At 37.8% G+C, this 11608-nt stretch overlaps 1 protein-coding gene across 2 annotated transcripts; it reads right to left on the bottom strand.

Annotated features, from left to right (window-relative positions):
* Nucleotides 1–281: 281 nt before the first annotated feature.
* LOC309693031 (macrophage mannose receptor 1) lies at nucleotides 282–9830 on the bottom strand. Of its 2 annotated transcripts, none has more exons than XM_082512015.1 (6): nucleotides 9797–9830; nucleotides 3360–3441; nucleotides 3096–3169; nucleotides 2307–2678; nucleotides 1453–1767; nucleotides 282–985 (listed from the first exon to the last, which is right to left on the bottom strand). In XM_082512015.1, the coding sequence occupies exons 3-6, from the start codon at nucleotides 3151–3153 to the stop codon at nucleotides 603–605; spliced, it is 1128 nt and encodes a 375-aa protein (XP_082368141.1). In that variant the 5' UTR covers nucleotides 3154–3169; nucleotides 3360–3441; nucleotides 9797–9830; the 3' UTR covers nucleotides 282–602. The 2 variants fall into 2 exon arrangements, with proteins under 2 accessions (XP_082368141.1, XP_082368142.1); XM_082512016.1 differs by having other exon boundaries at nucleotides 3096–3165.
* Nucleotides 9831–11608: the final 1778 nt, after the last annotated feature.

Raw genomic sequence — 11608 nt, 5'->3', positions numbered from 1 at the left:
TAACAAATCATGTGGAGTAAAATTTACAGAAGCATTTTCTTGTTTTACTTTGGACAAAGCTCACATGAAAGCATGAAATTCTCAAAGAATCTCAATGCACACAACAAACATGAATAAAAAAAAATGCTCTGTCTATATGAAATGCCACTCAGTATATGACTTTCATAACTTAAAAACGTTGCCATCATACTGTTCACTTACGAAACATGGTTTAATGTGGCATATTATTTTGCAAATGTAAACACTAATCACCCCCCCCCCCCCCCCCCGCCCCGTCCCCAAAAAACAAACAACAAAAACCAAAACACAGCAAGCCTTAATAATCATTTCTAACATTTCATCTTTTCTCTTCTGTAAAACTATTGTTTTTTCTAATAATTGAGATTTATTACAACTATAGTCATTAATGTTTTATATATCTTATACTACATCATAAAGTATCATAATCTTAGATTACTTACTAACCTGAACAAATAAAAACATCTATTGAGGAACTAAGCACAAATGAGCTCTTAGGATGTGTTAAATTTAAACTCCCTGATCACCCCCACATTGTTTCTACATGCTAATCCAGTCTATCAGTAAAGATTGATGACTATGAACTATTTTTTGTTCATAAATGCAATCTCCTCCTCACAGAGAAAATGATGCTCACGCCAACAATCTTCATCACTCCACTGCCCAAGGGCGCTTGTCTTATCAATGACACCACAGTGGTTGGACATGGGCATCGCTGGTATTTTGCCATTCTTCCATTTGCTGTAGCCCACTGTTCTGTCTTTCCAAATCCAGAACCCAAAGAGAGTACTCTGCCTGAGACCAATCCAGAATGGACCTTCAACCTCAGTGTGATTTAGCCATTGTTCAACAGCCTTCTGATCTTCCTCATCCTCAATCCACAGCAGGCCGTTGTGGTTTTCCTCACAGTAGTCAAGGGCTCCTTCCCAAGTAGATTTATTTTTGATAACTTTGATTCTCATGTTGCCTGAAAACCACGCAAAAAATATAAGTAAGATAATATAATTTCAGTCACATCATGAATATTCTGCATGCAAACCTTCTACGCCAAAATAATTACTACTCTTATGTTGCAAATAATACTTGGATAGATTCAGTTTGTTCTACTAAGTCAATTATTTATATAAATACACATTTGAGGTTTTAGTGGACCTTTAATTTGTCTTTTCAGTCTTGCTTTTACTTAAAGGAAATATGGGGAAAAGTGCTTGTGTTAATACAATAGTATAAAAAACCCCGAATAGAATTGTGTAATTTAGGCAACACTAGAGCTAATCGGTTCAGACTGAATTGGTGACTGGCTAAGTTTTGTTTTAAAGACTCCTCCTATAGTTACTTTAACTTAAAATATTCATATTTCACAGCAAAATTATCGGTAATAGCTCCTGTCATAGTTACTGTCAAATTAGTTTGTTGAAATAAATAGTTACTTACCTTTAGTGCAAAATATTCCTCCGTCTATGGCACACTTCACTTTATGCAGATTATTCAAATCAAAGGTAGCACACTCTGGATTATTATTATTATTATTATTCTTCGGCCAGTTTCTGTATGTAGAGCAACTTCCATCTACCCATGTCCAGTGATCGTGTTGAAGCCCAATCCAAAAGGTTTTGTTTTTTCCTTTTTCAGACACGTCATTGTTTTGGGTCTCATTACTGATGCTCACTAAATCAGTGTAATGTCTTCTACAGTACTGCAGTGCCTGGCACCAGTCCTTTTCCTTATCAATCAGTATATAATTATTATCTGCAAACAAAAGAAGCACAACATTTATTTTGTTTTATTTTTTTGTCATTCATTTAATTAAAATAACTGCATTTTCATCACAAGTTTTAAGGTGGTTCTGGCTTAAAGCAAACCCAGACTATGTTTAAACTGCATACTCAAGTGACTCAAATCAGACAAAACCTAAATGGAATATATCTCTGGTAAGGTGTGCTGTCAGAGTAGTCACATGATAATTCATATATTTTGGTTTGTACAAAAAACATTGTGCCTGTCATCATTCAGGGAAACACCTTGCATGGTTTTGGTATGATTGTTGTACTGAGCATGCAGATTAACATTTTGGGACCTCATCACTGTTCACAATTAATTGCTCACAAATGCATGAGTAGAAAATGTACACAAAAACAATGTATCTGACAAAAAGAAGAAGGCCTTGAATATGAATGCAGCTGTGCTGTGTTGCAAACATTTAAGAGGCATCTTACAAAGTGTTGTTTTTGAATTAGAAAAAAAGGGAAATCACCAAAATGCAAGCAAATATCACTTGCTTGATTTACCTTTGTAGCACATGAAAGGCTTCCTGTCCGAACAGTTGAAAGCTTTCCATGTTATGTTTGTCATAGCTTCACAGATTTGGTCATCACCAATACTAGTTACTTGTGAGTTATTAAATGCAAGTGAGTTTCCATCTGACCAAGTCGTGACACTGCTTTGATTCTTACGCAGCCCTGACCAAAACTGAACCCCCTCCTCTCCAGGCACATTCTTTAAAAGAGCACCTAAGTCCTCTTGATGATACACAGTTACCAATGAACTGTCATTGCTTTTACACTTGTTCAGTGAATCCATCCAGTTCATTTTGTCGTCATCTTTACTTAAAAAAAACGAAACCCTTCGCAGATGACTTCCAACTGTAAAGTCAAAAAGTCCTATAAAAATGAAAACAGAACAGGATCATATTTTTCATTTGCCCAACATATATAATGATAGAAATAACAAACATTATGAACAGCATGACTGTTAAATTAAGTAATTTAGGTTCAAAATATGACAAATATATTTCCCAGCTATAAAATAATAACCTTTTGCCTATTACATCTCTAAGGAATATTTCATTAATTTACAAGCTGTTACATGTAAAATAAGAACAGTGACACATCACATTCAGGGAAAAACATTAAAAGTGGCTTTCTTTTAATAGAACTATTTGAAGGCACTGCTCCTAAAATTCATCTTTTATGTCCACACACACACACACACACACACACACACACACACACACACACACACACACACACACACACACAACATGCAAGCCAAATCAAGACCACGATGGGGAAACCTACCTAATGACAGCACCAACAACACAGAGGTCATCATCAGCACGGTTAGGGATAGGCTCATATTGTAAAATGACTGGCTTAGAAAAAAAGCACAAAGATCATTTAAAAAACAAAGTGGAGTCCAAGTCAAAGGGCAATTATTCTCTGTGGCTCAAGAATTAATAAAAGTTTGATTCCCTGATTATTTACAATAACTTATCTGTAACCAGACTTTGTTCAGACTTTGTTTGTTCAATAAATTAATCCAAATTGCATAAAGTCTCTTACCTGCTTTGGTCAGAGGCCCACTGCAGTCAGTGTTTTGTGTTAGGAACTCACTGGGTTCATATTTAAGAGCGATGGAAGGTAACTGAATGTGTACATAGGAAAAACAGTGACGCCTAGAGATTAATAGTTAACCAAAGCCTGTCCTGTGGGGCTGAATGGCAGTCACAATTGTTATAGAAATATTATATTTCCGTATATCAATCTTAACAACTCCTGAAAACAAGAAACACAAAACTGATATATTTTAACAGTACACAGCAAATTCAAAAGTGTTAAATTTTTTGGTGTTAATAGTCTCCTTGCAAAGGTAGAGTTAATTTTACTCTAAGCAGAGTCACATTCTTTTAATGTAACTCTGAGGTGTAAAATGATAGTAGTTAAAATCGAGTGTTAAAAATGAGTGTTTCTCTGTCAAATCTGGAGGTGTTAAAATGGAAACATTAACTCTTGACCTCTTAACTCTGAACTCCTAGAGGGGCTATGACACCAACAGAGTAAATTCACAGACTCCGCCCTCAGCACGGCTCCAATCGAAGCTGAAGTGAAGCCGTTTCAGAACATTTTGCTCTACATATTTGAGTTGTTTGCCATGCTTGGTAAGTCATTTTTTCAAAGATTGTTTCAATTATTATTATGAGCTTTTACTTCTGTGGCTCTTTGGAGTTGAGACAAAGCTGTGTGAAAGGCATTAGCCATGTTGCTCGCTGATAGCATAATATTCTGTTTTAGCTAGCTGAAAGGTATTGTTTGCGGGCAAATACCACAGCCTTGAAAAAAAGCTTGCATGTGAATTTTCAGTCAAACTTTTGGTCAAATACACCTAAAACAATGTCTAGAATGTGAAATGTTGGTATAATGGTGCTACTTGATGCCTGAAAACGATCGCCCATAAAAAAACAAAAACGAGCAAACAGCAGTAGCAGACGTCCTGACTGGATTCTACGTTAGCATAGATCCCTCCAGAGTTTTGTGCACACGGTTTAGGTAAAAATTAAAAAGGTTGAGGTTTTACATTTAGTTCAGTATTACCTGTTGCCTGTGTCCTTGTCTTTTGGGAAAATACTTTACACAAGTAATGGCTCAAAGAGGATTCCTTTTTTTTTTTTTTTTACTGTGCTTCAATTGTTTACTGGATTATTTGTGCCATTAATTAGTGTCAACTAATTTTTATTCGATCTCCGCACAGGATATGCTTGTGAAGATGGAATATGGGGGAGAGCAGAAGTGCGTTACAGTTCCACAAAGTGATGAATGAAGGACATGCATATTGTATTGAAGAAATAAGTGATGAGAATGCTGTTATTTGCATTTACCATGTCAGACCTTTTGATAAACAAATTTCTAATGAAAGTGAGAACATGTATACTGTTACATCTTTCAGAAAATGTTTTGAAATTGTGGTGCACAGTTCAGAATAAATGTTTTTCAAAAACCATTGCATCTTTTTAGTAAATGTTTATTTCCAAAAGAAATTTCTAGAAGTTCAGAACAGTAAAATTCCCGCTTTTTAGAATGAATTAGAAGATAACTCTTACGTAGTTAAACTAAAATACTCTTTGAGAGTTAATATATAAACTCTTAACACCAAGTGTTAAATTATCAACTCCAGACAGATTTGGTGTTTAACACTAAATCAGAGTTAACGTACCAACTCTCCAAAAAGAGTTAAATTAACACTCTCTGGTGTGGACCCATATAGACACTTTAATAGTGTTGAAATCAAATCCGACAGTGTTAATTTGGACATGCTGGATTTGCTGTGTAGAAGACAGACTATTCCTGGATTGTTATAGTCATTAAATACTTGTAAGCTATTGATAAACCCCTTGTATTCAAAAGGATACAATTTTAACTAATTTTAGTCCTGGATAATAATCTGTGCTACAGCTACACATTCCTCTGAATTTAATTTATACAAATAATCTACACAAACCCATCATCATATGGAACTTTGATCATTACTAGCTATCTTTAACCACATCTGACCTTCTTCGTTCTATCTAAATGCGTAACTCACATTTTTCCATCTTAGCTTTGATTCAGCCACAAAGTCAAACTCCTCACATTAAGAATCTCTTTCTTAAGAGTGTCCTATAGGTCCAGTAAAGCAGCATTAACCTAGATTTTCCTAACTCCTGCTTGAGTTTGAACCTGGGACCTCATAGTTATAATTCAACAGTGCTAAGCATTGAGCCACTGCACTGTCTCATCTGAATAAGCATTATTCTATGAGCAATAGGGAACAGAGGAATTTTTGTAAAGTTGGTAAACATGTTATGGCCCTCCCCCCCCCCCTCTTTTCTTTCTCTTCTATAAATTTCCCATCAGATTAATTATGTTTTTAAACATCACATTTGGAGTTTATAACTTCAAATATCAAATTACTTGAATCAAATGTAATCTGTCACAAGGGACCGTTGTTTTCCCAGTCACTGGGCTTTACTCTCCCTTTCTTGAAGGCATTTGTTTTTGTTACTTCCTGTGTATTGTGCAGCATATTTTCTGTTGTGGGTCATGCATTGCATCTTGTTTCACAGTTAGTTACCAGTTCATCTATTTTCCACTGCAGTGTCCGCCACCTGTGTTTTTCGCTCATGTTTCTTGTTTCATGCCTTCAGCATTTCTGCCTTCTTCAGCTTTTGAAGCATTTTTCCTAAATTATCTTTCAAGTTTTTGCTAACATCAATTTCCTCACTTTTTTATTAGCTTGGTTAATAAAGCTCACCTTCTACTCATCGAAACTTCCTTGCATGTTTTGCATTTGCTTCCTGTTGTTCCTGAACTCGGCAATATAGTTACACAGTACACGAGAGCTACATTTGTTTATTATTCAAATCATGAGACTGGGAGTAGAGTCGGCAGCAATTTACTGTAGGTGTCTATGAATAGCCCTGTGTGTCAGGAGAAGAAATGCAAATCGGGTTGCAGGTTTTGGTGAATATTTAACTCTGGACTTGTTGAGGGGTTTAAAACGTCAAGTATAGAAATTTTTCTGAGCTCTGCAAATTATTTTCACATATAATTTCACATCATATCGCAAACCCCAAACTTCACCATGTGCAGACTTGTCAATAGGTTACAAACTCTGCAGACTTATGTTCTGTGATCTTTTAAACAAGTGTTTTAGATGTGATTCAAATCTTAAGATGTACAGCATACAATGGCAATAGCCTGTTATGTAAAGCAGTTTAGGGTTACTGTAGCAGTATTAACTTGAAAAGAAAGCTAACTCAACCAATAGATGCTTGTGCCATATGAATTACATTTTGCATTTACAGTGTAAAACGTGTAACTTGGAGACGCCTAGAAACAGAATATGAAGTTTGCAGTATGGTGCCATTTAAACAATAAAATAATTTTTCATCTGGGCAAAGAAGAACATACAGAAATTGCTTTACTTGGCTGATCTTAGCCACTGAACTCTGAAATAAAGTATGTGGATCACCTGATGTTGCAAATCTCTTTAACATCCACATACACAAGGAAATGGAACAGAGCTACACCCATCACATGCATCTGCATGTAGCCTCGCATCTGAATTTCAAATAAGATCTGTAATCTTGCAAATATGTCTCGCTCGGTCCGATTTACTGCTAGCAGTAAGGCAGCTCACAAAAAGCGATTGTAGCTGGAAGCACAATAAACTGAAACACCTTTGTCCACATTGGAAGTACCCCAGGAACAGGCAGAAATCAAGTTTAAGAGATCAGATGGATTCTCACGTCACACCATAGCTGAATCCCTGCATTGCTGACAAAACAAAGTTTCACGATTAAAAGGGCACGCGTCACCTCACATCACTACAATAGCAGCTCTGTAATATACAGTAAATTGCTTCAATGGACAGCATTCCTCAAGGATTCAAGCCCTAGCTCACATTTTTTTTCAGCTTTCATGCTGTGCATCATACAGCCTCACAATGCCACACTAACATGGTGGTGTTAGAAGAAATGGGATTAATGTTGTAATTCAGTAATTTGACAGCCTGTCATAATCACAAACATTTGTGCCTCTCTAGCACTGCTTGGCACATAGCTGAGCAGTAGTAGAAGGAAGTGAAATCCTGTGGTTGTATCAGTGCAGATGTTTAAGTCAGCACTGACATCATGAACATATTTGCATATTTCTGACTTGTGGGTGAAAGGAACAAGAACAGCATCATAATGAAATGCAAATGTTGGCTGCTACGTTTCTATCAGAACTCTAAATGTGAAAAAGCACCTGTTAGATAAGCTCAGCAATGCAACACTGGTAGAGAGGCCCACTGAGAAGGAGAATAAATCTGGTTCTACAGCGCTGTGTAAGAAATACTTGTTTTCAGTTTATTAACTGAACTGAAAAGAAGGCTTTCTTTTAAAAGAAGAAACTATTGAAAGATGTCACTGGTAATTTAAGAGCATTATAAAATATTAGGATTTGAGCACATTTAACCTCCATAGTGTCATTACTGCGCACTCCATGTGCTCAGGTGCTAACTGTGCACTGACCTGTTTGGTTGTTTCAGCTGGACTCAGGAGGATCCAGTGCTTCCACAGTGACAGCTACCTCCTTTATTAAGTAATTAACAAGTATGTAAATTGGTTCCGCAATTAAGCCACAAAAATCTTAAAAACATGAACGTCTTTGTGTTGTGCATGAGCACTTTTCAAGAATGCGTGTGTGCATAAAAGAGAGAAAGATAGAGAGCGAGCACAAGAGAGAGGTGTCGAAATGCCGAGACAAACTGAAGCATACTCAGGCCAACTCGGTAAATGAGGACTCAGGCACGCTCCAAGGAAAGTGTGAGTAGCTGCTACAATTTAAAAAATGGCTTTTTAACTATAATGTTGTTACACAACACTGTTAAGAAATCCATAGTTTCATCGATTCTAAGAGGGCAATTCTTGAAACAGAAAAGCAAAACTATCTCCATAAAACACCACAGGAACTCTCAGAGACACTCAGCGTTTATCAGTGCAATCTTTGGACGTGATTATATTCATGTTTTGATCGAAGTTGATATAAAGGCAGCACAAAAGGTGCAAAGCTTTGAGGGTCATGAAGCCAGGTCAAATGCTTCATTATTACTGAACAGATTCCACGTACCTGTGAGCAGTGCAGCAAGGTGCATGCTTGGCACTTTAGCCAAGGTCTAAATCAGATTCTTGGCGAGTATTGATGCGTATGCACCCACGGATTGTGTGCTTGAAGTGAGGTCAAATGCGCTTGGAGTACTCATGCTCTCTTCAAGTGTGTGCAAGTAAAACTTTGATACGCATGCACGCAGTTTGCTCTGCTGTCGAACCTCCCCCTCTGTAGGCGTGAGGCCACAGTGACCCTGGGAACTGATGCAATAGTGGGGAAAGCTGGTAAAGGGAGAAAGCAGGTGAAGCAGTTTTGCCCACGTAAGTGCTGTGAGACATTTGCCCAAGACTTTGCTTTTAAGCCCTGCGTGTATATTTGTGTGTGTACCTATGTGTACTGCTCTATAAGGCAGGAATTGCACAGAGTTGCTGATTGCCGGCCAGTGAGTTCTGGCACTAAAATAGGAGACAGTGTAAGTGTTTTCAAATGTATGCGAAAGCCATCCACTTGGCTTCCTGTGTGATGTCCTTAATTTAGTATAAGTGTAGTACATTACTGTAAAGATCGATGGCTGTTAAAACTTGACTTATTAAGTTACCAGAAGCAACAGCAATCAAGAAGTGAAAACACTGGTTTTTCATATGTGTCTATTTGGGCTTGAGTTGGTTGTGTTAGCTAGTCCACTACTTTATTAAAGACTGACTCTGAATCTGGCACTAAATCTACGGTTTCCTTCAGTACACCTGAAAATGCCTGAACCTTTCTTTTTAGTTATCATCAGGTCAAAGCTCAACTTTGTCAAACAGTTGTCTTTATGACCAGATTGTTGTGACGTAGGTATCAACAGTACTGTGTATTTATTTAAGACTGTGGCTCAGAAGGTAAGGTAGAGCATGCCATACAATAATTGGCTGATTGTCATGGTCTGGGTAGTTCTTCCTTTTTTTTTTTTTTCTTTTTTTTTTTTTCTGTGTTGTTGGCGTTTCCACCCCTGGGCGAAGAACAACACAAAATACAGTGGCAAACTGTCCTACCTTTGTGACTGTGAGGTAGAAGCATAGTCTGAAGGGTGTAGTTGGGTGGCAAACGGTCCTACCTACTTAAATTTGTGGAATTCTTGCATGACTGCAGAAATGTGCATAAACTACGTATGGTAGGGCGTTTTGCCAAAGTAGGATGGTTTGTCACAACACCAGTGGCACCTGTGAGTAATTAGGCTATTTAAGACCAGTGCTCACAATCGTTCCTCGCCAGAACATCTGCTAACCCTAGTTAGTGAAGGCCGTCATAGTTCATAGATTTAAATCATAGTGCTACTGTGGACTCATTGTGCTCTCTCCTGTTCTCACAGCAATTCTCCAGACATTACTCACCTAACCGCTATAGCTTTCTCCTGTTCAGTCCCTGGTCTGCTTGCAGTTTCTCTGTGTCACTCATCTCCCCGCCTCCCTGCCCTGCACTCTGGAAATTTCAGGATTTGTGTGTATTGACTCAGACCACCTCCCCTCTACGCTTTGCCTCCGCCTGCAAAAGTAAGACTGTTTCACTTTTTGCCCTTTGTTGTGAGCACATTACTGTGCCCAAAGAAAGTCAAGGTGTGTGTGTGTGTGTGTGTGTGTGTGTGTGTGTGTGTGTGTGTGTGTGTGTGTGTGTGTGTGTGTGTGTGTGTTACATTCAACAGTTACAAACTCACTTAACTGAAAAATGCATCAGGAAAAATATCATAGTGAGAAAGTTTACTACAGAAGCAATGTTTGCTTTAAGAGTCTATGCAGAAGGAGATGCACTGTGCCTTTGTGGATGTAGAGAAAACATATGACAGGGCGCTGACAGGAGTCTCTGTGATTTGTAGTGAGAGTAGTGGCAGGTGGAGGAGAGACTGGAGAGGTGGAGTATGTTTGACTGCCCTGTTATGTCTTATCTTCTAACACTTCCTTGACCACAAGTTGTCAGGCAGTAACTGTGTCTCTATGGAAACAGTGTGCTTTTAAACAGGCAGAAAGAGAAGAGGAGGAGGAGAACAAAGCTTTGAGGAGGAGGGGGAGCTGCCTTACATGTGCTTAATTCAAAAAAATTATATAATTTTGGGGAAAAAAAGGTTGGGTTGGTCGTGCTTATTTTTTATTTTTTGCCTTTGGACGTCCCCGGTCCTTAAATTTTTCTGTGTCCTTGAATGCACCATCTAGAGGTATAACTAGGTTAAGCAGCCAACACATTCATTTTCCAACAAACTACAAAAGAGAAAGCTTTGCTATCTATTTGCATTACAATACTTGACTTTAAGTCTCCTACAGTTAAGTATTATTATTATTATTAGTAGTAGTAGTAGTAGTAGTAGTAGTAGTAGTAGTATACAGTTAAATATCATCCACTCGTCTTTACAATTTCACACCTTCAGATTGTCAAAATCCATGAAATATGTCACATTTTCTGTAAAATAACATAATTAACTACTGCTGGATGTGTCTATTCTTATTTGCCTGAGAACTTGATTGATCACAATGAATTCTGAGAAAGATACACCCCTTGAGGATGCCTTTACTCCCTCATCCCTTGAAGGCTTGATCTTACAAAAGTTCCCCTGAGTTTTCAGAGTAATGGAAAGGCACTTAAGGTGGCAGCGGAATTTCCCTGAGGAGACATGTCGAGGGGAAGTCAACAAGTGTCAGAGACAAGCATGGAAGACGAAAGGCAACCTGCGCCAGAAGTAAGATAGAGGGAGGTAGGAAGGGAAGAAAAGAACGGAGACGAGGAAGTCAGACGGCATATTTACATGCAAATATGAGAAAACTGGAGGAATTCAAGAGACAGAAATGGGAAATAGAGAAGCGATTCAAGGGGAGAGCTGAGAATGAGGAGGAAGAGCTGATATTTTTTGAGGTTAAAAAAAAATACAAAGTATACAAGGAAGCATTGTCAGGGTTAAGAGTTGAAGAGAAAGAATGGTCAAAATATGTGAAAAATGTTGAATGTAAGACAAAAGAATAGGGTAGAAGAAGTGGTCTTTGTTCTGCCATCTTCAGTAGTGGTGGGTAAGTACAGTGATAACAAAAGGCATCATTTAAACTACACAGTCGGCATTTTTATGGTTCACCTATATGTCATTTTATGACTTTTTATTTTAATTTCATTTACTGAAAACACTTAGAGGAGCGCTATCAGTCATTAATCAGCCTCACCAATAT

This window comes from Aulonocara stuartgranti (assembly GCF_965226115.1).
Source record: "Aulonocara stuartgranti genome assembly, chromosome: 17".
Taxonomy (NCBI): domain Eukaryota; kingdom Metazoa; phylum Chordata; class Actinopteri; order Cichliformes; family Cichlidae; genus Aulonocara; species Aulonocara stuartgranti.
This window is presented reverse-complemented; position numbering and strand designations above follow the sequence as displayed.